Here is a 27,220-nt window from a genome sequence, read left to right on the forward strand (position 1 = left end):
AGAGCTGTTTTTTAGCTTCATAAGACCTAGCCCAACCAAGCAGGTGTTCCCTGACCCTCTCATGTTCACTTAAAACCAGCAGCACAAAGCCTAATCCTACCTACAAGAAAAACAGACAAATTTCAAGAGCAAAAGCACTTAATTAAATATTTTAAATACTATAAGACTAAGATGCTTTTTTACAGGGACCATACTTTTATTCCAGAATCTGTCACTGTGGCTTTATTATACCACCCCAGGTTTGTTTTGTGGTATAGAAATGAAAAAACAACCTGAGATAGACTCCATTCTTTGAAGCTAGGGAACAGAACTTTCGAAACAAAGCTGCATTACATTAACTGAATCCTCTTATCTCCCTACATATAATAGGATCAACATAGGCAACCGCAGAGATTTTCACTGCCTTTCCTCCCAATACTAGCTGAGGGGCCCTTGGAAATTCAAAGAGCTGGTTAAAACCCATCCTGAGTAGGAGTTTGAAGGGGAAGAGTATCTCAAACACCTGAAGTAGAATAATCCAGGCAAGTATCAGAAGAACTCTACAACATGAGACTTACAGAATAAAAATGAAGGCCACAGGAAAGCCACGGTATAGCCACCTTGTAATTCTGTATTAGGCTGAAGGACAATAAGTTCAATCATCTGAATGTAGGACTTTAAAATTTTCAATTTTAAAACAATAGAAACTGATCGGCCCTATCTTGAAATACTTTAGCTTATATCAGAATAATTCCTATAAAAAGCACATTAACCACAAATTACTTTATTAGCAGACCCCCACTGAATCTACTTAAAGAGCCTCTGAAATGCTTAAGATTCCAGAATTATCTTGAGTTGCTCTTAGCAGTAAAAAAACAAAAACAAAAACCAAGTAGATGGTGAAGGGCTGGTGGCCCAACAGGTCTGCTAAATACCCCTTAACTAAAAACAAATTCTTACATAAGATAGATAATCCAGGCAAAGAAACTTAAAAGCCTCTAACTGACAGTTTTACTGATAGAGCTGACATTTTTTTCAACATTATTCAGACAAAAGTCAGGTATCTCCAGCTTTAGATCTCTTAGACACAAGATTTCCAGCTGTTAGTCCCGAGTCAACCTCAAGGCACTATGTCAAAGGTATTCCATATCCTGTGCCCCCTCCGACCAAAGAATTCACATAGAGAGTAATACACTATTGAAGGAATAAACATTTCAGATCAGTTTGTGACTACCGACCTGTCTCCTGTTTACACCATCAGAAAAGTTGATACAATAGCTGTTTTTCCTGGAAGTTTTTTTCTAGCCATCACAACAGGAAGAGGCCTGCGAAGAACCATAGGGAGCAGTCTTCTCCATTAGGCTGCAGGACTTAGGTTTATCACAGGAAAAAGCCCAATGGTTCAGTCTTTGGCATCTCCCACTCCATCCGCATTGATGGCAAAGATAGCTTCAGCTTCAGGAAGACAAGGAGAGTCGTAGATTTTGCAGATTCTGGTTTCCCCTCTTCCTTTCCTCAGGTACAGTCTGACCCAAAGACACAGATCAGAACACCAAAGTTATAATTAAAAAGTTCTCATGCTATTTATGGTAGATCTAAAAAAATTTTGGATGCATATACTTCTTAGAAGGATTTTTCTGTATTCCTTAGGGCACTTCCAACCGAGAAGAATCCATTTCTGGCCTGCCCCACACCCAGTGGATTTTCCATATTAAAACAATTATGTTCTTTTAATAATGAGGGAGAGGCATGTCAATTCTTTATATTCAGTCCTCCATATTTGAAGGCTTTTCATTTCTTTATGAACTAGAAGCAAACACATACTAACCAGAGCATGACAATTAGATTGAGCAAGGACTCCTTTGTCTAATTACACAACAGTAGCTTAACAGGGTTTAATTGGAAATGTTATACTTTCATGTCTACTTCACAGTTAATACGACATTCCAAGATGAAGTCCTCTATCCCATCACGTTACCTGGTTGTTGAGGCATGAGCAATGATATTTCCTCCAATAGGTTTTTTAGGATCTGCAGCAAACATGGCTGCTCCATCCACTTGGGCTACCACCTGGTTGGTGATTACCACTGCCACACCAAACTGATGGAGAAAGGATAAATGTTATTTTTTGTGGCCACAGATATCCCAAGGACCTTACTACTGCCACCCTTTCTCCCACAAACCAATGAATGACTAATGTCTCTATATCTAACTGATATCTTTATACCAGGCCCTAATGTCTTAGCCTCCCAGCAAGGCTCCTGGAATTCATGGCCCCTGAAAGTAGACATTCTCTGTCCCTACCCAACAACTTACCTCGTCAGCGAGTCGCAGAAGCATCCGCAGAAATCTGGCCAAGTGCATCTGCCTAGCTGAAAGTTCGCCCCGACCAGAATAGTCTGTTCTGTAGAGGGCGGTGGCACTGTCTACAATTAGCAGTGCATACCTACAGGGAACAAGGATTCTCTGAAGCCTATTTCTAGCTTATGTCAGATTCTGCTTCCTTCCTCACTATGCTAAAATTTCCTATTCATAGTTACACTTGTATATAGATGTTTTATTAATATATTTGTACAGCATTCATGTCTAAGGTACCACGTAACAAGATAAAATTTCCAACAAGTTCAAGTGGATGATGGCTTCATTTTTTAACAGTAACTTGACTTTTAACCACAAAGCAAGAGTGTCAAAATAGGAACTAAAACTGATATCTCTCTATTTCTGATTCAAGCTACTATTAGTTTGGCTAAGCAGCCTATACAAGATTCAGGGCCAGGGCCCTGGGAGCAAATTTAGTGTTTTCTACTGAGCACCTACCTGGACTCTACCATCATGGCTGATGCTTGATAAAGTAGCTGGGTCTGGTGGTCTGTGTTGAATCCACGAGCATATGCAACATTATCTAGGACATCACTGCCAGAGAGGCCATATCTAGAAGAGAAGAGAACATTTATAGGCTGCATACAGAACTCAGGCAGATGAGAAATTCATCTCTAACAAAGAAATTACCTGGATGGGGAGGTAAGAGGTGATGTTGGGGCTAAAGAATATTAATTCCCCTTCCTATTAGAAAGTCCACGCAAACTATATAAGGAGATGACAGCAACAATTGCTTTGGAATAGATCTACCTAGCAGGACTTCAGGATAAATCAAGTCTATTCTTTGAGGACTCCTGAATTAGAATGAGAAATTTCCAAATACAAGGAAAACAATGTTCTGGAAAAACCAAGGGCAACAAGACGAGACCGAAACAAAGATAATGAATCAAAGATCAATTAAACAAATTCATATAAACTTGTTATATAGGAATAAAACCTTCTAAGCAAGGATTCAAAACTGTAAGTTCAAGAGAAACAGGTATATTTCATTTCCTTTTCCTTTTTCTTTTTTAGGCGAGGCAACCTTTGGTTGACCTCACAGATTGCAAGGACCTTGTCATCTTTCAATCCCTTATTTTTTATTTTTCACGCCGACAGCACCTGGTCTTCCTAGGAGGTCTCCCATCCAAGTACTAACCAGGCCCAACACTGCTTAGATTCCGAGATCAGACGGGATCAGGCTTGTTCAGGGTGGCATGGCCGTAGACCATTTCCTTTTTCTTGCTAGTAACTAGTTAAGATAAAATATGTGACATGTATCTGGTATGGTTAAATGAATGCTACCTTACTTAATTTATACTATCTATACTTTCTCACCTTTGTACCTGCTACCTAAGTATATGAATGGTTTGAGTAAAAGTTTTCATTCTCATTAAATTACTGTAATGGAGCCCCATTTCTTCAAAGATAGTTTGATTTATGCATCTATCAAGACTCCTGCATTTTTATAAAAACTTCCCTCTACCTCTCAAATAGACGTGATTCTCCTTCTTCTGCACTTCCAGAAAATTGACTTAGGTCTTTTATGGTACTCGTGAGGAGCTACCATGCCATTCTTTGATGAGACCACAAATTCCTTGAGGGGCAAGACTAAGCCTCTCTACCTAGTACATTTTTTATACTTAGTAAATTCAGAATGTTGCTGAATAAAGCTTTCATCCATAATCCAAACAAAAAGAGAACTATATATATCACTTTAACCCATCATATTTTTATATTATCACCTAAAATTAGTCTAAAAGTATATAATATGTAATAGTTCAAAAGAATCTGTTTAAAAATTACAATGTGTTGTAATTCTTTGAGAATCGAAAGTCTATGATTCTATGTCTTGAAAGAAGCAGTCTATGTGGAGACTGATCATTACAAAAACATGTAATACATCAAACTTATTTTTCTGAAACTTAGCTTTACTAGTTTTCCTCTCATTTTTCTTCCCCAAAAGAATAGAAAAATGAAAGAATGTTCTAGCCCTTGAAATAACACTGCAGTAAGCTAAACCTTGATAGCAAGAGATCCCACTCTACCCAACTGCATTTTCCACATCATACAATGGATTCTTCATATTAAGTATACACAGTCCTGGCACTTTCCTGGACATTTCATCTGCTATTTGTTACCATCAGCACAAATGAAAGTTTAGCCCTGACATTAAGTGGATTGATGATGATTAGTTAAGCCTGGGCATGAAGATAAGAAGATGGAGGATGGAATTTTACCTTGGGATTCTGACTAAATAAAATGGGAATAAGGAGATAAAATTTTCCATATTTGAATCATGGCTTTAAGATTTTTAAAAAGATTCAAGGGGCCTAAGTACTGTACTACACAAGTCTTCTAGTCTTGCCTCAAGAAACATTGATATAATCTGCCATCAGAGAGGGAGATTATCTTTTGCTTTCAGAACATGGCTGGTTTACTAGAAAAATGAAGTTATCCTGGCTTTACGCTCAGCAGTGTTCACAAAGACGACTGTGGGGATCTCTGTGGGGATCTCTGTGCTGACATCCCTAAAGCAACGTGGAATTTTTAATTCCCACAATCTGGAAAAAGTTGTTTGGAAATAAGCATCCTCTCTCATAGTGTTTCCAGAACCTCCTTAAAGATAACACCTGTAAAAAAAAAAAAGAAAAAAATTCCTAGGCCTAACCCAGACTTAATGAGTCACAATTTTCAGGGAAGAAGTTTATTAATATGTCTAACAGATACCTCAGGTGATTCTTAACATGTAAGTTTGAAAAACTCAGCTGTATTACCTCAAGGGGGTTCTGTAATTCTCTCTTTCATAGTACTAATAAGAACTTCCAAAAGAAGTCGTGACACTATATAGCTAGCAATTGTGGCTATGGTTTCCAAACTTCAGCAAGAATTTAGATCACCTGGAGAACCTGTTAACAGATTGCTGAACCCTATCCCAAAGTCTGTTTCTGATTCAGTAGATCTGGTGTGGAGTCAGAGAGTTTGCATTTCAAACAAGTTCCCAGGTGAAAGTAATGCAGCTATACTGAGGACCACATTCTGAGAACTGAGCTACAGTAACCTGAATGTGGGTTAATATTCTTCAACAGGGCATGGCAAAAATTAATCAGCGAAGGTTCTGTTGTGAAGGGAAAGTAGTCATTAACTCAAGAAGGCCCTGTAACTTTCTCGGAACTATAAATTTAAATGCAATATACATAAACAGAAAATCAATTATAATTAAAAATGATTAAAATGAATCAATGAAATTTACATTTAAATATATTTTTCTTTTAGTTGACAAAATAGTCATAAACATAGCTCTACTTAATATTCATTAACAAATACCAAATGCCCTGTTCCAGGGCTTAAGGATAGTGAGTGATCAGAACAAAGTCCCTGTCCTCATACCCAGCATTCTACGTTCTCATCTATCCTATCTGAACACCATTTATGTTACTGGGCAAAATCCCTTTTTTTGGGGCCATTTATATATTTATTTTTAAAGCCTCTTTTGGGTATAAACTGTTTTTCTTTTGACATTCAATATTATTGTATATTAGTTTCAGGTGTATAGCACAGTGGTTAGACATTTATACAATTTACGAAGTTATCCCCAGATTAGTCTAGTACCTACCTGGACAAAATCTTAGTGACTATACAAGAGAGAATTCTTCAACTACTAAAATAGTATACTTAAAAATTAAAAGTGTGATTTTTGTACAACACCAAAAATAACTTTGGGAGGGAAGATATAGTTTAATAGACATAGCTTTAGAAATCTAAGATCGGGTTGCAAAAGAATAATTCTTTTTTCATGACAGGGATTTTGTAAGCAGAGGCAAAGAACTACAATTATTGTTCCAACCTAATTTTATTCCTCAGTGGTGTACACTCCATGGCTTGGATTCCTCAAACTGTAAAATGGGCAAGAGAATGGAGGTGAGAAAACTCCTCAACGTAGCTAGGCAGGTTCTGACTTGAGCCTGACATTTCACCATGCAATTAAATTCTATTTAATCCCTAGGTTTCAGTAAAATGTGTAAGAAGGACCAAATGATCACATTTGACCCTAGACAAAGAAAAATAAGTAAAAAATTTTGACTTATTTGAAAGTTGTACTAGGGGATGTAGAAACTTAAAAAAATTCTTTACCAGCTTTACTGAGGTGTAATTTATACACCATAGTATAAACCTGTTTTAAGTGTAAAATTCAATGACTTTTTAGTAAACTTGCAGAGTTGTACAACCATCATCACAATCCAATTTTATAATGTCTCCATCACCCTAAAAAGATCTCTCAAGTCTCTTTGTAGTTACTTCCGTTCCTACTCCCAGCCCCAGGTAAACAATGTACTGTCCCTATATACTTTCCCCTTCTGGAAATTTCACATAAATGGAATATACTATGTGTCTAGCTTCTATCATTTAGTATGTTTTTGAGGTTTATCCATGTTGTAATACATATTGACACTTCATTCCTTTTTTTGGTCGAATAGTACTTTGCAGTATGGATAAATCAAATTTTGTTTATTCATTTACTCGTTGATAGACAATGGGTTGTTCCCAGTTTTTGGTGATTATAACAAAACTATAAACATACATGTACAAGTCTCCATGTGGACGTGTTTTAACATCTCTTGGATACATAACCAGAGTAAAATTGATGGGTCATACGATAAATTTATGTCTGACACATTCTTTTCCAAAGTGACATCAACGTATTAGGGTTCCAATTTCGCCACATCCTCCCCAACATCTGTTACTATCTCTTTTATTACAATCATCCTCATGGTGGTATCTCATTGTGGTTTTAATTTGCATTTCCTCTTGATTAATGATAATAAGCATCTTCCTTGGAGAAATGTCTTTATAAATCCTTTGCTCATTTTTTAATTGGGTTGTCATTTTATTGCCCAGTGGTAAGAGTTTTTATATATTCTGGGTACTAGACCCTTGTCAGATCTTTCTCCTGTTTTTACTAAAAGTGTTAATAGTTTTAGCACTTACATGTAGGATTTTCATCTTTTAAAAAAATTATAGTAAATATACATAAAATATACCATTTTAACCTTTTAATACGGTCCAGTGGAAATACATATATTCTTATTCTTGTGCAACCATCACCACCAGAACTTTCATCATTCCAAACTGAAACTCTGTACTCATTAAACAATAACTCCCTAATCTCTTCATCCCTAGCCCCTGGAAAACAACATTCTAATTTCTTTAAGAATCTGACTACTCTAAGTACCTCACGTAAGAGGAATCATATAACATTTTTCCTTTTGCAACTGGTTTATTTCACTTAGCATGTTTTCAATGTTCATCCATGTGAGAATTTCCTTCATTCTGAGATTGACTGACTATTCCATTGTATGTAAATCCAACATTTTGTTTTCATTCACCTGTTGGATACTTGGATTATTTCCACATTTTGGCTATTGTTAATAGTGCTACTATGAACACTGATAGACAGGTATCTGTTCCAGTCTCTGCTTTCAATTCTTTTGTGTACATACCCAGAAGTGGAATTGCTGGATTATATTGTAATTCTGTTTAATTTTTTGAGGAATCATCAGACTATTATCCATTTTTACTTAATTTTTAGGTATGGTATAAGGGTCTAAATATATCTTTTTGCAGGCAGATATCCAACTACATTAGCCATTTATTGAAAAGACTATCATTTTCTCCATTAAACTGCCTTGGCACCTTTTTCAAAAATCAAATGACTATAAATGAGAGGGTTTACTTCTGTACTCTCAATTCTGTTCCATTGATCCATATATCCACCCTTCCTTATGCCAGCACCATACTGTTTTGATTACTGTTGCTTTATAGTAAATTTAAAAATTGGAAAGACTAAGACCCCCTCACCTCCCACCCCCCAGAGAATGTTTTGGCTATTTTGAGTTTTTGACATTTGAATTTTATAATCAGCTTGCCAATTTCTGCAAAAAACCTTGCTGGAATTTCAGCATGGATTGTGTTGAATCTATAGATCAATTTGAGGGAGAATTGTCATTTTAATAGATTGTGTTTTCCAATCTGTGAATAGGAAATGTTTCTTTAGAGCTTTTTCGATTTCTCTCAGCAATGTTTAGTAGTTTTCAGTGTACAAGTCTTGCACTTATTAAATTACCAAGTATTATTTTTAATGCTGTGAATGTGATTGTTTCGTAATATTTGAATTGTTCATTGCTAGTATACAGAAATACTGACATTGTATGCTACCACCTTGCTGGACTAATTTAGTTCTAGTAGTATTTTTTGTGTGTATAGATTCTTGAGGATTTTCTACATACAGGAACACATCATCGGTGAATAAAGAGTTTTATGTCTTCCATTCCAATCTGGATGCCTTTTATTTTCTTACCCAACTGCATTGGGTAACATCTTCGGTACAATGTGGAATGAGTGGTAAGAGTGGACACCCTTGCCTTGTTTCTGATCTTAAAGAGAAAGCATTCAGACTTTCAATATTAAGTATGATGCAAGCTGTAGGTTTTTGTAGATGCCCTTTATCAGTGCACTTGATAAATGTTCTAACCATTATTGGAAGTGTAATACTGGTTCCCAACTATTATGGTTGAATTGTCTATTTCCTTAATTATGTCAGTTTTTGTTTCACATATTTGGGGGCTCTATTATTAGATGTGTATATGTTTATAATAGTTATCCCTTCCTGATGAACTAATCTTTTAATTATAAAATATTCCTCTTTGTCCCTAGTAATACTTTTTTGGTGTGTCTTAAAGTCTACTTTGTCTGATATTAATGTAGCCACTCCAACTCTCTTATTGTTACAATTTCCATGCAAATCTTTTTCCATCCTTTTACTTTTAACCTATTTATGTCAGCATATAGTTGGATCTTGTTTTTTTTTAAACCCAGTCTGACAGTAACTCATAAATTTTTGGCTAAAGAAGAATGTTTTTCTTTAAGGAAGGTCATTCTTTTCAACCACACATACAACTTTGGAATATGGAGCAATGAGACACTCTTCAGCTAGACTAACCCTGGCAATCATGACAGGGACAGGTGCAGGTATATTTCTCTCATCTGATCCAGTAACCTACCTCTCGGCCACTGCTAGTAGTCGTTCTGGCCTAAAGGTACCCTCGGTGTCAATGTACATGGCCTTTCCTTCACCTCCACCTCGGTCAATGGGAAGCTAGAGAGAGGAGAAAGAACTGTGGAAATGAACACTGTACTTCTGCTGATATAACTAACCAACTTCTCCATGATGGGTTTATAATTCCCTCCACCCCCAATAAGGCGAAGGGAAAAATCACTTTGAAGTGACAGAGGTAGGGAAGAAAGCATTCCCTTCTGAGAGAAATACAGCAAGCAGTAGGTATGAGGCTCACTGTGCCCCATACCATATGAGGCTAGAGTCTTACCAGAGTTGAACTGCTTGGAAATATAGTCCAAAGTAGGTGATAAAATTCTATTTCTGCATACCAACACACGACTCATTGATCCTCTCAAGAGTACAAACATTTGGAAGATCATTTACCTTAGCTTTAGTAACATCTAATTAATTTTAGCATAACATTTCACTTTGTTGAGCTGAGTTCATTTCTGCAAGGCATCCCTAGCAAGTTTAATGTATGAGCAAGAAAGAAGAAAAAAGCTATTTGCTACAACAGTACATATAGATGTTAAAAAATGAACAAAAGGAGAAAAAGGGAAATAACAGAAAGAGAAAGAAAAGGAACACCATGAAAACTGTCTCATGAGCTACACAAGGAAATCTGTGCTTTAAGTTACCCAAAGCCAGACAGCTTTGAGTTCTAAAAATTTTAAGTGAATAATGTTAACAGGTAATTTGCACCCTAGAAATTTACTTTGGAGCCATAATTCACCTTTAAATTCTGAGGAAAATCCCTTATTTTACACTAAGGGCCTGGCAGGAACAAATTTTCATTTCTTATTTCTAAGAAAAAAACTTTATTTTCAAAAGTATAAAAGTATTATGTTTGTATTAAATATTCAAACAATAAAGTAGAGTAAAAATTGAAAGCTCTCTTCATCACTCCTATCTCCCAGAAGTAATCTTCCAGGTCATTTTCTATGTATTGTCATATACTTTTTATTATATGTGGTTCTGTCACTATGTGTCCCTAAGAATATTATTTCCTTCTCTGTAAAATGTAGATAAAACCCACCTTTTAGGATTGTTTTGAAGACAAAATAATTTATGTAAAGTGTTTAGCACAGTGATTAACATACAGAAAGAACTTTGAAGACTTATGATATTCTCTACCTCTAGAGCACTGATTTTAGCGTACACTCAGTTACAAATGGCTTTGTTAACCCAGAAAGAAAAATGGTTGTTATTACTTGGCAGGTTGGCAGACAAAATTTTTCAAATCATAGGAAGCCATGGAAGGAACAAAGGATATGTATATAAGAAAAGAAGGTCTTGACAGAGTAAAGGTTTGGAACCACTGGCCAAGAGGAAAGGAAGAAGATATCCGTTTTTTGGGGAGGAGAAAATCTTGACACTCAAGAGCCTAAGTCCCTAGGAATTAAGATGATGGAGTTCTCTCTTCTCTCACTTTCTGATACCTTTAGTGCTAACATGAGGCCATAGGTGGCTAAACATAGGTAGTCAGACTCACAGCAGAAGAATGGACAAGGTCTCAGTGTATTATGGGGCCAATCTCAAGGAGAATGACTACATTTCTGCACTCCAGCCCATTTTACCTCCTCTAATTTGCCCTTCCAGTGCCACTGCAGTCATCTTGTGTTACTGGACTGGGACACCACCAAGTTAGCTATTTTAAATAACTGCTTAGTACCATAATTTAACTCTTCTTCCTATTTTATAGTGATGCAAGTTGTTTTGCACTTTCGCCATTTTATAATGCTGTGGTGTAAATTCTTTGTACATTTATTCTCAACCTTATGCAAAAAGTTTTATAAGACATTTTCTGTCAAAGGGTATATACATTTAAAATTGGTACTTATGTTCAACTGTCTTCTCAGAATTTTTAAATTATGCCATTACTTTGAATAATCATGAGCTGTTCATTTTTGTAACTTAAATGTGGCTCCCAACTTTACATAACTTCACTATTAGACAGAGATCTAATATATATCGGGCTTCACTTCATTAAATTGAGAAAATATGAACAAATGAGAACAGATAATGTTTAGATTTAAGCAGTAATCTAACATCCTCTCTATACCTCTGGTGCCAGCTCTTAGGCTGGTGAAATGTAATCCTTTTTATTAATGAATTAGTATTTTCCTCTGAAACAGATATCAAAGATCTATAGCTGTTCAATTATTTTTATAGAGGATATGTTTGAGAATTTTGCTTCAGTTTACTGTTGACAGGCATTATCTGACTGCTTAGTAAACATTCCCAGGATAGGTTTCTGTTTGTACAACTTAAGAGCATTGGTGTGATCATCTGAGTTGCCTTGGTAACTACAGATATTGTGTACTGTACTCTAATTTATTCAAAATGAATCCCTGTCAAAACACAGGGAAAACATTATCTATTTAAAAAGGTCATACATCATGTCAAATGACCCATGTGAGGGTAATATTTTAAACAGTACTATTTCCCTTTAACAATTTTCTAATGGTGCTCAGGCAATAAGCTATAGTTCCCACAGCTTACTACCACTCTTAGTCTTCTCAATGCTTCCCCCTTACTATTCTAAAAGCTCTCCAATCCCCCTTCTTTCCTCCTTGGAATTAGTTATGAGAGACTTAGGTCTACTTGATACTAGAATCCTAACTTGTCTGAGACATATAATGACATTTTGGTCTGCAATGAAAAGATCGGTAGAGCAATTAAGGAAAGAACTGCAATTAAAATGACAAGTGAAAAAGGAAAAAAAGATGAGAAAAACAGGAAACTATCAAGTTGGGTCTCTTGTTGTTAGATAAACTTTTATTCATAAAGAACCAGAATATTTTTCTATCTCAAAAAATAGCATTCATCACTTCAAGACAGAAGCAGTGACTGATACTTTTTACATCTGTAACATGAGAAAAATAAGGATACAGATTTCCTTGGGTGACTTGAGAAAACCAGCCTCATTACATTAGTCTCTGCAGATATATGTGTTTACTAAATGTGAACCCTAGGCAAGACACAAGACCCAGGGTCCTAACAAAACCCATATTTTTTATGATACATACCATCCTTACCTATAACACTACAGTAATGTAATAAACATTTTTTGATAAAGTGCTAAATACAGAATAAATTATAAAGGACAGTTCACAACTTGCTTTATAAGGGGAAAAAAAAACAAAGAAAATTTATATTTGATGTCTGAATTTAGAACCATTATTTTGTTAAAGGGATAAGAACTCACACTAGGATGGAAAGATACTAGGAAGCCTCCTCTATTATACTGATACATGGAGGCAGATTTCATTTCATTTGTTCTTGAACTGCATCAATAAGTTGTATTCATGGAAGGAGTATAATCTATCTAGATTAAATGTCATTTTCTTCAAAATACCTAAAACTGAAATAAAACCCTGAAAGATTATAAGAGAAGAGTTGGTCCATGGTAATGGGTCAGGTTCCAGGGTACTTTGTGGGCCAACCACTCAGCAGCAGCATACCCTTAAAGCCAAGGAATATCTAGACCCCAAAGGGGAAAGAGATCCCCAAAACATTGCTTGAAGTTGCAAAACAGTAAATAGTTTATTCACTTTCTCTTCTATATCCTTCTCCCTCTCTCTCTTATATCTTTCATTTTCAGAGATTCCAATGTTCTCTATATAGGAATTAGGTCTACATCTCTAAGTACTGCTGAAAATTTTACTTGGTTATCTCATCACCTCAAACCCACCATCTCTAAACTTGAACTCATCTTTCCATTAAAAACTGTCTCTCTCACTGAAACCTTTTTTAGAGTTTACCAAATTAATACACTGTTGGACTGAGGGGTATTTTTTATTGTCAATCATTAAGTGGGTTGTCCTTTACGTCTTCTTCCTGCATCCTTTCAGTGTCACTATTTTAGTTTTCTAGTCCTGTTCAGCTAATGCCTGTAATAACCATACATCAAATATCCTCAGCTCTTATCTCTCCTTTCGATTCATTCAACAGGTTGCTACCAGAATATTTCTGAAAATTGTTTGTTACTCTTTAGTTGAAAATACTGATCTCCATTCTTTACAGAATCAAGTCTAAACGTCTTACACTATAGTCAAGACCTTCTAAAATATATTCCTGATGTGTCCTTTTAAGGTTTATTTCCTACGACTCTTCCAAATAAAACCTCTGGATGAGGTAAATAGGTTTATTTATTGTATTCTCAATACATTACATCTGTCTGCCCCCTACATTTCTGTCATACCACTCCCTACAGTTAAATGCTTTTTAATTTCTTTACCTGCTCAAATTTAGCATTCTTCAGGAGTCTGGCCCAATCTCTTTTCTACATAAAGTGTTATGTGATTACTCTACGGTGTAATCTCTCTCTCTTCCTTAAATAGTTATGCTACTTCCTCTATAGCATTTATTTGATAATATATCAGGTATGCCTTAGGACATATACTCTACCATTTCCATCCATTCAAGTATTTACTGAGTGCTAAGCACTGACTTAGGCACTAGTAATACAGGAGAGAACAAGCCAGTGACAGGTTCCACTCCTATGAAGGTTTTAAGAGCATGGGCTCTGAAGTCTGGTTTGATTTTTGCATCTATTGATACTTAAATGCAATATGATCTTAGGCAATTATTTAATTCCCTATGTCTGTTCCCAAGTCCATCAGTGAACTGGAACATAAGTAAAGGAAGAAGAAACTGAAGGGGTTCAGGGAAGGTTTTTTCTTGATGGAGGAGATACTAGGCATGTTTGTATACCAATGAGGATAATCGTATACAAAGGCAAAATATAAAAAAGAAGGAATAGAGACCTTGAGAAGGTGGCTGGAGACAGTAAAGAGATCACACTGACAGGATGGGCCTTTGAGAGGAAAAGAGACATTTTTTCTATTGCAATCCAAGATAAGAAAAGGTAGGTATAAACGTAGGTAGATTTATAAAGGTGATATGAAGAGCGGGTTAGGTCACTGGCTAAGAGTAAGGGTTGAAGAGCATAAAAATTTGAGGAAAAATGATAAAGTATGAAACAATTGTCTAACTGTGTGGGAAAAACTATGTCAAAATAGAGAAATTCAGTAGATCTGCCAAGCAGTTTGTTGAATTTAAACTGAAGCCAGTCGACTTTATGGTATGATTTTTCTCCAGTATGATCAGCTATTTGGGAGTAGGCATTGAGGAGAGATAAGGTTCATATTATTTAATTTGTTTTTTATTTTTTACACCTACAGCACTTGGTCTTCCTGGTGGTCTCCCATCCAAATACTAAACAGGCCCGACCCTGCTTAGCTTCCAAGATCAGACGGGATTGGGCTTGTTCAGGGCAGCATGGCCGTAGACAGATAAGGTTCATTTTAGATTGGCTTCTCTTCAGGAGAGGAATGTAAATCTGAGAGTATTTGTAAAGGAATGACTTTAAGGATGAATCATAAAATCTAGACTACTGAAGAGGGCAAGTCAAAGCCACGGGAAGTCTAGTAGATGGTAAGAAAATATTTAAAATCAATAATCTGAAAGTTTCTATGATGTGGAGGAATTGTGCAGTAGGAGTCTACCTCTTAACTAGCCATAGGATTCTTAAGGAAAGAGAAAGGACCTTTTATGTCCATCAAAACAGATGCTTGAAAACAGTGGAAATCAGTTCATTCTTGCTGATTTGATTAGTTAGAGCCAACAAAAGCTCACCTGGCATGTTACAGCCAATGTATGACAGATCTGGGTCTTCCCAGTTCGGAATTCTCCAAACATCTCTGTGATGGATCCAGTCTCAATTCCTCCTAAAAGAGCAATAAGAAATACCTCTTAGCATAATACAAATGATTAGAAAAAATAACTTGGAGCTCAGCAGAAAAATGTTTTTACAGAAGGGTACATTGGTATAGGAGAGAGGGCTAACACTTAAATTTGAGTGATTACTGAACTCATCCTATTGTGCACTCTGGAAAAAAAGAGAACTTGAATGATTAAATATTTGGAGAAGCAACAAGAACAAAATCTAACTTTGCAATAATTTAGGACAGGACAGCAATGCTTTCAAAAGTTCGAAAACTTTACAGGTTTCCACAAAGTCCTGAAGATTAGTGTATGCTACAACGTTACAATATTCGAATATGGAATGTTTTAATCAGTTATCAGATTTTCAACCTTATGTTAGAGTAGAAGGTTAAAATGATTTCTTTAGGCAAAGGGAACTTATGCCCTGAATGCAACATTAAATGGAGATTATTTAATTGACAGATACTTTCAGTATTTTATATCAGGTTCCACCCCGCAGCAGTCTTACTTCATTGATGTAGATACTTCTCTTATTTCTTAATCACATCTAACACATAAATCCTACCCAAATACTTTAGTTTTGTCCTATAATCTGGATGCTTTGCTAACTGCAGTTCACAAAATAGGATAAAGAATTACTACACCTTGAAGTAGTTTGTCAAGCTCTTTGGAGCCAGTTGTAATCTGTATAATCTCTGATCTCCTTTGGTGGAACTCAGTTGCAGTGGTGAAACCCATTGGAACTAATTTAGCTGCCTCGGTCTGAGAAAAACAAGAAATGTCAAATCAACAAAATATGCTTTGCAAAACAAAAGTCAGGCAGATAGTGGGAAGAGACAACACCTAACAAATTTCCAGAGTGATTTCTCTTTAAGAAGTCATCAAAATACTAGTAATTCTAGTTCTAGGACTATATTAACTCTCTGGCGACTAAAGAATAAACTAATTTAGAGACTCCACAATGATTAATTTTTGAATTGCCAATTCAAGTAATATATTCATGTAGTTTATAAAAAACTTTTATAGACCCACATATATGTATTTGGCCTGGTTTACGACAAACATACAACATAGTACAAAGTCTAAAACATATTTAACCCAGCGATTGCACTTCTGGGTATTGATCCAAAAAAACCCAAAACAATAATTCGTAAAGATCTATGCACCCCAATATTCATGGCAGCACAATTTACAATAACCAAAATATGGAAGCAACCTAAATGCCCATCAACAGATGACTGGAAAAAGAAATTATGGTTTATATATACAATGGAGTATTACTCAGCCATTAAAAAAAAAAATGAAATCCTACCATTAGCAATGACATGGATGGACTTAGAGGTTATTATGCTGAGTAAAATAAGTCAGACAGAGAAAGATAAATACTGTATGATTTCACCTATATGTGGAATCTAAGGAACAAAAAGAACAAAGTAATCAAAAACAGACTCACAAATACAATAGACAATTTGGTGATAGAGAGAGGAGAGACACGGTTAGGAAACTGAGAGAATGGGGTGAAGGGTTAAAGAAGCACAAATTAGTAGTTGATAGATGGTCAAGGGGATGGGGAGCACGGAATAGGGAATGCAATTAACATTAATATGTTGCTGGGGGGTAAATAGGGAGGGAGGGAGCAATTGGGGGGATTGTTTTATGAATTATATAGATGTCTAACCAATGTACTATATACTTGAAATTAAAATAAATAAATTAATTAAAAAAAAAAAACTTTTAAATCTTCATTCCCTGTCCCATCAACCACAGACTGTATCTCTTAACTTTCTACTTTGTTAAACAAGGACATATGTCCTTTGATCTCTCCACATCTACTTCCCCATCCCTGCCAGCTGTACCCGTTCTTTTACACTATTAAGGTTGAGACATTTATATCCTATTCTGTAATTCTTTATAAGTCTTTAAGCTGATTCCAAAATTTAAAAATAAACACATTCACAAATATGCAGGAATTAAATAACACCTTCCTAAATAACCAATGAATCAAAGAAGATACCATATGGGAACTTAGAAAATACTTTGAGGTAAATGAAAACAAAGACACAACATACCAAAACTTATAGGATGCAGTAAAAGCAGTGCTTAAAGGGAAATTTATAGCTGCAAACGCCTATATTAGAAAGATCTTAAATCAATAAACTAACTTTCTACCTTAGACTACTGAAAAAAGAAGAGCAAACTAAACAAGCAGAAGGAAGAAAATAATTTAGAGTGTAAAAAATGAAAGAGAGAACAGAAATACAATAGGGAAAATCAGTGAAACCAGAAGTTGGTTCTTCAAAGAGATCAATAAATTTAATAATAATAAAAAAAGATGAGAGAGAAAAAAATGGTGTAGAGGCTCTGTTCATCCCTCTGGTGATCAAATCAAAGTTGTGACACAAACAAGGAGCTAATAGCAAGGAAAATCGCCCTACAACTAGGGAGAGAAATAAGAAATAAGAAATCACTGCAATGGGAGGAGGTAGGACAGGGCAAGGATGCGAGGCTGCCCAGTACTGAGCTGCTGAGTGGGACAGAGGCCATAGCAGTGGCAGTGGCAGACACCTCTTAAAGAGTCCATATCCATGAGCAGATTTTTGCGGTGACAGACATGCTTGCTCTGAGCACCAGCGCCAGGTTGGCTGCACAGGAGGACTTACAAGGGGATAATGAGCTGTCTGAGTGAGGGCTGGAGGCGAGACTGGCTTTGTACAGAAGTGCCAGGGGTATCTACTGTTCCTCTGGTGAGCCCTCCCCGCTCCTAGTGTGCAGACTCAGTGCCACCATAGCTGAGAAGTCATCAAACTGGATAACAGAGGTTACTCTGCCCAGAGGATTCCCTGAAACCCTGTCTCACCCAACTCGCGGCACCCTCCTCAAGCCATATCTAAATGTATCCTCGGTGAGTCAGGTGCCCCTTGTTGAGCAGCAGCTAGACTCACACTGACCACGGTCTCTGGCGTGATCTCTTGAGGCAACTATCAGCACAGCATCTGTGGATTGTTTGCTGAATCTTAATGGGTGGCCCTGGAGGGGCATAGGCTGGGGCTAAATTTGGCCTGCAACTGAACCTCTCTCAGGACTGTGCCACTGGACACCTACTTCACAAAACGACATTAATAAGACCAGGAGACTTAAGAGCTTTGTTTAGGACACAGAAAGGCAGCCAAAATGAGAAGAAAAAGAAGCAGAAACCATGAAAACAGAACAGAGATCCAGAAATAATGGAATCAAGCAATCTAACATGTAGAGTTCAAAACACTGCTTATAAAGATGCTCAATGAACTTATAGAAAGTGTAGATGAATTCAGTGAGAACTTTAACAAAGAGATAAAAAATATAAAAATGGAAATGGAAATTATAAAAGGGAACCAGTCAGAAATGAAGAACACACTATCTGAGATGAAAAGTATATTACATAGAATAAGCAGAGTGAATAAAGAGGATTGAATGACCTGTACAGAGGATGAGAAAGCCAAGGACACTCCATCAGAATGGCAAGAAAAAAGAAGCCAAGAGTATAATAATAATTTAAGAAGCCTATGGGACACTATTAAATGTAAAAGTATCTGTGTCATAGGGGTACCAGAAAAAAAAAAGACACTGAAGAGCTATTTGAAGAAATAATGATGGAAAAATTCCTTAACCTGGTGAAGGAAATAAACATAAAACCCCAGGAAGCTCAGAGAGTCTCCCCAAACCAGAAACCCAAAGAGGCCCACACCAAGACACATCATAATTAAAATGCCAAAGGTTATATACAAAGAGAGACTCTTAAGAGCAGCTAGTTACTTCAAGGGAGCACCCATAAGGCTGGCAGCTGATTTCTCAAAAGAAACTATGAAGGACAGAAGGGTTTGACACAAATATTCAATGTGATGAAAACCCAGGATCTATAACCAAGAATACTTTATACAGCAAAGCTATCATTCGGAGTCGAAGGAAAGATAAAGAGCTTCCCAGACAAAAATAAGCTAAGGGAATTTAACAACACCAAGCCAGTATTACAGGAAATGTTGGAAGGACTTCTTTAAGAAGAAAAAACATGTATCAAAAACATTCCTATAACAAGCACCTCGAATGGAAAAGAATTAAGTGCTCCAACCAAAAAACAGAGTGGCTGAATGGATAAGAAAACAAGACCCATACACCTGCTGCCTACAAGAGACTCACCTCAGATTAAAAGATACAGACTAAAAGGGGTTGGAAAAAGATATTGCCTTGATGGACCTAGAGGGTATTGCACTGAATGAAACGGGTTGGATAGAGAAAGACAACTATCACATGATTTCATGTACATGTGGAATCTAAAGAACAAAATAACAACAACAAAAGAGGAAATAAACTCATAGATACAGAGAATATTCTGAGGGCTACTAGATGGGAGAGGGGTTTGGGGGGACAAAAAAAGGCAAAGGGATTAAGAGATACAAATGGAGAGTTGCAGAATAGACATGGAGACGTAGAGTGTAGCATGGGGAAGATGGTTAATAATGTAACAAATATGTAAAGGGAGAAAGGAATATTAGATTTAGTGGGATGACACTTCGCGAGTTATGTGAATCTCTGATCACTATTGCATACAACTGAAACTGGTATATTATTGTATGTCAATTGTAATTGAAAAAAACTCAATGAATTACACAATGTAAAATACAAGCAACTTATTGTCTATTATATTTCAATAAAGCTGGAAAAAAAAATGACTAAAATCACCAAAATCATGAATGAAAGAGGGGACATTACTACCAACCTCACAAAAATAAAACTATGCCAACAAATAACTTGGATGAAACAGGCAAAATTCCAGAAAGACCCAAACTATCAAAACTCACTCAAGTAGAAAAAGAATCCAAATCAAGATACTAAAAAATTGGCTGAATGTAAATCTAAATTCAGTAAAAGAAATTGCCTGAGTCTGACTACAAAAAAAAAGGAAAAAAGAAAATCTGAATAGATCTATAGCAAGTAGAGATCAAACTTGTAATTTCAAAACTTTCCATAAAGAAAAAATTCAATGAACAGCTAGCTGAGTAGTCGCTTTGTACTATTCTCTAATTCTTAATACTTCACTTGAAAATTTATATTATAGCTTTGTAAATGGAATTCATTGCAATACCGGTGTGACAGAAATACAATTTTTTCATTAAGGTTCCAATGTTAACAATCCTATGTCTCTTGAAGGTTTCTACTGTTAAATTCAATTGAGTATAAAAATTTTATACTCTATCAGTTTCAAATTCATGCTTCACTTAACCTTGTTTTTATATCTGAGCCACGTCTTTCTCTATTCTTTGACTTTACCATTTCTCAAATTTCCCAACCCCTCAATCTTACTATGTATTACACTGAATCCTTATTTCTCCCTGAACATCTCCTTTCCTTATCCAAACTGGACTGTCTGCTCTCTAGGCTAACTATTTCCTAGGCCTTCCTTCGTTTTAGTACTTGTATTGGAGCCACTTTAACCTAAATCCTGTTTTCCACCTTCATTTTGGTAAAGTATGTCTTCAAGTAATGTCCTAAGAAAGCGTGGGTGAGAAAAATGTTCCGAATTCTTGTATTTCTGAAAATGTTTTATTCTGCCCTAATACTTAATAACATTGTTATAAATAGAATGTTAGATTTAAAATTATTTTCCCTCAGAACTTTGAAGGCATTGCTCTAGTAGCTTCTACCACCCAGATTTCTAATAGGAAATGTGGTATCCGATTGTTATTCCTTTACAGGCATTTTTCTCTCTGAAATCTTGCAAAATCTTCTCTTTATAATTGTTATACTGAAATTTCACACTGGTGTGTCTGGGTATTGGCCTCTGACGCTCTATGGGGTCTTACTGTGTAAGTCTTCTGCCTCCTTTTAGCTCTGGGAAACTTTCTTGTATTATTTGAGAATTTCTTTCTCTCTTTTTTTCTGTGATCTCTTGTCCTCTAACTTCTACTAATTTTCAGAATGAATAAAGATTAATGAGAATTAGAAAATAAAATACCAAAAAGATGGGGAAAGGAACTATAAACCAATACTGAACTCTAGTCAATGTATGCTAAAATATTTAGGGGGTAATGTACTAATATCTGCAACTTTCTTTGAAAGGCATAAAAATATCCAAGATAAACTGACTGTTGGATAGAGAAGAACAGATAGGATAAAGCGAGTATATTAGAATGTTAATTGAAGAGTCTAGGTGGTGGGTATATGAATCTTCATTGTGTAATTCTTTTAGCTTTGCAGTAAGTTCAAATGATAACAAAATGTTGAGGGGAAAAAAACTCATAGGAGATGCTTTATCTTCTTGTCACTTTAACCTCTGCATTTTCTTGTCTATGAGCTCTTAAAGGAACAGAATATAACCAAAGTGAAATTTGAAGTAAATAACCATGCAACTGCCTAATCTGGCAGAACTTTACGTCTGTTCTTATACTTAACATAAAAAGCTTGCTTTCATCTGTGCTAGGTAATTTTAAATCTTTAGAAGTTTTTAATAGCCAAGAACTATCAAACCCTTGGACAAAAGACATAGAATTGCAAGTGAAAATATTACAAAAAATATCCATGCTGCCTCTGTCAGTGCTATCATAGTGCACTGAGAGGGCATAGCTCAACAAAAGCCAACGACAATTACTTTAAACTTTGAAAATATGGAAAAGGCCACAGGAGAATGTGGTATTCTCAATGAATTACCTCATTCACAGTATTTTTCTCTCTCAACTATTTGAGTATATTCTGAAAATTAATTTCTTTTCTTTAGTTTCTTTTCTCCATAGTGACAATGGATATTCTTGCTAAAATCTCAATTCCAAAGACTTTGGGGAGATGGGAGGGAATATGCACAGTACTGAATGTTCTATAACCTTTAAAAATAAATAACAATCAATCTTTACTCACTAAAAACTCACAATATAAAATGTCTGAAATCAAAGAGGACAGAACAGTCAAGACATATGTCTATGTCATTTTGCACATCTCATTTCACTTATTACAGGTTCATATTTATGTTTTCACAGAAGCAGAACACTGATTTCTAAAACTAAGTTCTGACAAAGCATAATCAAAGATCCTGTCAGGATTTGTTCAGTCACAAAAACTGATGTCTAGAAAGAAACAACAAATGGACTTTAGGGACACCTACTGGCTTATTAACAAATAATCTTTCAAGAAGGTATTAGGGACTCAGAACTCTTATTTCCAACTCAGTCACCACTTCAACAATCATTTATTTTTTTGAGTAATCCAATAAATGATAACTTCATACTTCCATGGATGGCAACATCTTTCCTCTAAGGGGTCAAATTAAGAATTACAATTCTTGAGCCCTGACTGAATTATTATTACAGAGTGGTACTAAATAAGTGGAGTAACAGCCCTGCCAATGCTTAAAAATTCAAAGCTCTTAGTATAATACCCAATAAAATAGAATTTACTGGGTTGTATATATATTGATGTGTGAGATATTAAATAAGTACACATAAATCTCAGATATTATCCATTTGACTAAGTTACATGGCAGAACCACAGGCACTGAAGCTATCCAATACAAAGGATGCATTCTTTTGGAAGATTCTTTGGCTTTTGGAGATTATTTTCAAAGAAAATTTCTGTGAAACTATAATAATAATCAACATAAAATATGAAAATATCTACGGCCATGCCACCCTGAACAAGCCCGAGCCCGTTTGATCTCGGAAGCTAAGCAGGGTTGGGCCTGGTTAGTACTTGGATGGGAGACCACCTAGGAAGACCAGGTGCTGTAGGCATAGAAAATAAAAAATAAGGAATTGTAAGCTGACAAGGTCCTTGCAATCTGTAAGGAATCAATAAAGTTGCCTTACCCCTAAAAAAAAAAAAAATATACTACACCTTTACACACACACACACACACACAAAATGTAATTTTATAAATATTTGCTTCACATTATATAAAACTTCAAAGGTAAAGCTAATCGAACTTTGTAACTATATAATACCAAAGAATAAGTGCTTAAAATAAAATGTAATCATGGGAAATTTTGGCTTTTGGAGATTATTTTCAAAGAAAATTTGAAATATATGAAGCAAGAGAAATATATGAAGCTAGAGAAATATATGAAGCAAGAAAAACAGCTGTTAAGATACTGGAGGGAGATGAAAAAGGATCATAGTATAATAGGATGAAAATAACTGATTCTAGTCTTAGTTCTGCCATCATCTGCATGACCTTGGATAAATAACTAAACCATTGTGCCTAAATTTCCTCATGTGTAAATCAGATATTACTGGCCCTACTTATGTTTCTTAGTGTTGTCATCAGGGACAAACGATAATATTTATGAAAAGGATGGGATTTCAAAGTTAAAGTGCTATGTAAGGGATTATGTTATTATCTCATTTCAGTGAAGCCAGTAAATTCACTTTTAAGTCATTTATTAAGGCAAAAAAACTAAACACATGATTTGAAATCACATTAATAAAGAACCTTGCCTGTGATTAGTTGACTAACAGATTATATACACTGAGAGCCTAATTAATGACTTTAATATTCAAAACGGCTTTTCTATTTGACAGTGAAACATGTTTATTATAGAAAATGTAAAAACTTCAGAAAATTGAGGCAAAAATAAAAACCGTTCACATTCTTACCATCCAGAAATAACATTTTAGTGTATTTATCCCAAGAGTTGTACATTTATAAATACACATTTTTCTATATTATAATTATATATGGTATCAGATGGGTACTAGATTTATTGGGGTGATCACTTTGTAAAGTATATTAATGTCTAATCACTATGTTGTATACCTGAAACTAATATATTGTATGTCAACTATAATTGAAAAATAAGAAAGTATTATAATAAATACATACATTTAAAATTAAGCATGTGTATATATATATATGTATATGTGTATATGTATATATACACATACACACACTCATTAACCTTTCTTACATCAAGTTATGTCAATAAATATTCATATGTCAATATTCTTTGAAACTTTTTTGTGGCTGCAATACTAATGAGTATTTCTAAGGCGTGAGATCATAATATCTAGAAAGATAAGGTACTCACAGCTGGTGGGAGTGTAAAGTGATAGTCAATTTGGCAGTATTTATGTTATACACCATGATACTGCAATTCTCTAGAGAAAATCCCAATTTATGAAAGGCGGCACATACAGAGATAATTAACTGGTAATGCAGTCACCCCTGGAAAGAGGAACATGACGAAAAGAGGGACAGAAAGAGGAAGACAGCAACCTTTCTTTGTATAACCTTTTGAACTACTCCTTCTGATGCCTCCCTAGTTCACATAAGCAGTACTTACTAGAATTTTATCAGCTTTGGCTTCACTAATCCCCTTAATATTTATGAGCTCCTTCTTTGGTGCATAGGCAACAGCCTCCACAGTATGAAATCCAGCTTCTTCCAATTTCTTCACATCGTTGGCATTTATGCCACATTGCTGCAAGTGAAGAAAACCATGAATAAATTTAAATTTTAGTTCTCTCTTCTATCTAATATGGATATCTGCCCTACCTATTTCACAGAGCTGTTTGGAAGAACTGTGGTATTATATCCCAAAGCTTTGAAAAGTGTGCGTTACATATAAGGTATTTATTAACAGATTATCAACCTTTCCATGATCAAAATCAGCATTTTAAAACTAGTACTATCCCTTTATATTAAAATGGACTTATCATGAATTGGGATTAAACCAGTAACTCCCAAGCACTGGGAGAAAAACCTGTAACACTCAACTTTTTATGACTGGGACACTAAATAAACTTTGAGACCCTGGGTTCTAAAAGACCACTTTAAATCAGTATTTCCCAATGTTTTCCACATCAAGCACACATAAAATTGGTATTTTTTACACTAAGCTGCGGTAAACAAATAAGGCTGCCCCAGAACTGAGGGGAGCACTATCTTAGCATATCAATATCCTTTTTGTAACACAATGACTAGAAAGATCTACTCTTACAACCTACATTGAGATTACAGAAAGTTTTTGGTCAGAGACTTATGTATCATTTATCAAAACAAACCACCGAAAGTTCCCTGTTTCTCCCCATATACAAAGTCAGCTTTGGTTTTATTAGCCACCAAAACCATGACTTCTGGGAGAGTATGAGTTGTGGGGGACGTGTATGTATTTGGGGGGTTAGGGAAGGTTTGAAAGATGGGAGAGAATATCTGCCCACAGAAACCATGTCTACTATTAATAGTTAAGCAATATGCATGTGTGGATATAAGGATGCTCATGATACTGAAAGTTATGACTCTGAATTCTCTAGTGTTTATCATGAACCTGTTTAAGCAAACTTCTGGAGTCTTGAAGCTTAGCTGGGGATAGGAAGAATGTGTGTAAAGAGGCAAAAGAAAGAAGGCTTTCTCTGCTTACCCTCCTACTTATTTCAGCCCATGCTGGCTGCACCCATACTGGGGCCTCTGTACAATGGGCAGAAATAGTGCAAGGCTCCAGCTCTAGTGCTTGATGTTGTTGTGCAGAGTTCTAAATTGGAGCTTGGCTCTCATACCTTAACAACTATAAACCCTTCTCCCTGGCCCCCATGACAGCTGTCTTGCTAGTAACTTCAGCACAGATCTGGGTCTTCTATCCTCCCTGCAACGCTGGCCCAGGCTACTGTAATTCCCTGGACAGTAATTTCATACTTAGTACAAGAGCATCCTCCACCATTGGATCCTATGGTTTCTTAGTTTCTGACAATCCAGCTCTAAGAAAAGTGATAAAGTAGGAGGAACATTCTTGACAAAAGGAGAGCTCTGCCCAGACATGTTTAGCAACTATCTTATGCCTTTCCACAGGATCCTTGACAACCCTTTTAAAAACTCTAATTTGGGTCTTGACTACAGGTAGTAAACCAATGGTTTATGTAAATGTTGTGGGTTCACTCAATAGGTAGAGAAATCTAGTCTGGCATTAAATTAGCAACTAAGCACATACCTCTAATCTTGAGATAGGTTGTGGGCCAAAGCTCTCTTCTTCCAGGGAAGTATCTGCATTTGCTTCAAGCTGCATCTGCATAGCCATTACTTAGTGTTCAATACTGAAAAATATAGATGGCCATCAGGAGGAACACTGGAGAGAGTAGAGCTGTAAACTTAATTTTGCAATAAATCTCTGAAGAATTACTTGCTAGGCTTTTGGTCTAATCACCGACCTACCCATGGCAGGAAAAAGAACATATATCTCACGAACTTTCCCTTCTACCTAGCTAGTTTTATCAGAAAAACTAAGAATAGCCAGGGGAGAGTATTAGACAAGGAGACACAGGGAGGCTTCTGGGGTGCTGACAGCACTCTATTTCTTGACCCGAGTGGTGATTACACAGGTATATTCATTTTGTAATAATTCATGGAGCTGTATACACTTTTGCCTGTTTTTTCTACATGTATATTGCACTTCGTTTTAGAGGTTTAAAAAAACTGCTCACTCGCTAGTCATCACGTGGACTGTCTTCCGATTAATTAGAATATCTTTTTGTCAAGTCGACGTTGGTAGGTATTAAGAAAAGTATGGTATAATGGAAAGAGGGCGGACCAAAAATCCAGCTCTAACACAAAACAGCTGTAATTTTAACTCATTACACCTCTCTCGACCTCAGCTTCCTCGCCCACTCCCATAAGTGTTGGAAATGAAGGCCTCGAAAAGATTCCTCTCTACTCTAATGACGGGTCCGCTTCTGTTTTCGCCACAACGAGCTCCAAGAGTCGGTTGGGCTCGGGCACGCCCTGCCTCTTTTGGCGCAGAGGGGCCGGGTTCAGTCGGCCGCAGGAGCACGGGCCTGGGTCTGGTTAACGCGCGGACAAACCCAGAAGCGGAAAGCGGCCGAGTCTGCGCCTGACACACTCACCTCAGCCTGCAGCGCTCCTATCTGGAACGGGCTGGGCTGTGGGCTCCGACCTCCGTCCGCTGGGCCGGCGCGCTACCGACCCCGGACCGACTCCAGACGCCCTTGCTTGCGCCTCACTTCTCTGCTCCCTTGTTCCAGCCTTCTGCACCAACCCAGGCGAGTTCCGGCTCCCAACTACGCGCC

At 36.3% G+C, this 27,220-nt stretch overlaps 1 protein-coding gene, 2 non-coding genes and 1 pseudogene across 4 annotated transcripts; 1 reads left to right on the forward strand and 3 right to left on the reverse strand.

The window, feature by feature from the left end:
* Positions 1–585: 585 nt before the first annotated feature.
* Positions 586–27,220, reverse strand: RAD51 (RAD51 recombinase). 2 transcript variants are annotated; one of them, XM_039843881.1, is made up of 10 exons: positions 27,038–27,220; positions 26,128–26,230; positions 24,487–24,624; positions 15,829–15,946; positions 15,095–15,186; positions 9,399–9,493; positions 2,797–2,910; positions 2,296–2,425; positions 1,958–2,079; positions 586–1,505 (listed from the first exon to the last, which is right to left on the reverse strand). In XM_039843881.1, the coding sequence occupies exons 2-10, from the start codon at positions 26,212–26,214 to the stop codon at positions 1,382–1,384; spliced, it is 1,020 nt and encodes a 339-aa protein (XP_039699815.1). In that variant the 5' UTR covers positions 26,215–26,230; positions 27,038–27,220; the 3' UTR covers positions 586–1,381. The 2 variants fall into 2 exon arrangements, with proteins under 2 accessions (XP_039699815.1, XP_039699816.1); XM_039843882.1 differs by lacking the exon at positions 24,487–24,624.
* LOC120587280 (5S ribosomal RNA) lies at positions 3,448–3,566 on the reverse strand. Its single transcript, XR_005648905.1, has one exon. It is a non-coding gene; the product is annotated as a 5S ribosomal RNA (ribosomal RNA).
* LOC120587279 (uncharacterized) lies at positions 14,632–14,749 on the reverse strand (annotated as a pseudogene).
* LOC120587269 (5S ribosomal RNA) lies at positions 22,820–22,938 on the forward strand. Its single transcript, XR_005648904.1, has one exon. It is a non-coding gene; the product is annotated as a 5S ribosomal RNA (ribosomal RNA).

Source organism: Pteropus medius, unplaced genomic scaffold (genome assembly GCF_902729225.1).
Source record: "Pteropus medius unplaced genomic scaffold, Ma_sr-lr_union100, whole genome shotgun sequence".
NCBI classification, from domain to species: Eukaryota; Metazoa; Chordata; class Mammalia; order Chiroptera; family Pteropodidae; genus Pteropus; species Pteropus medius.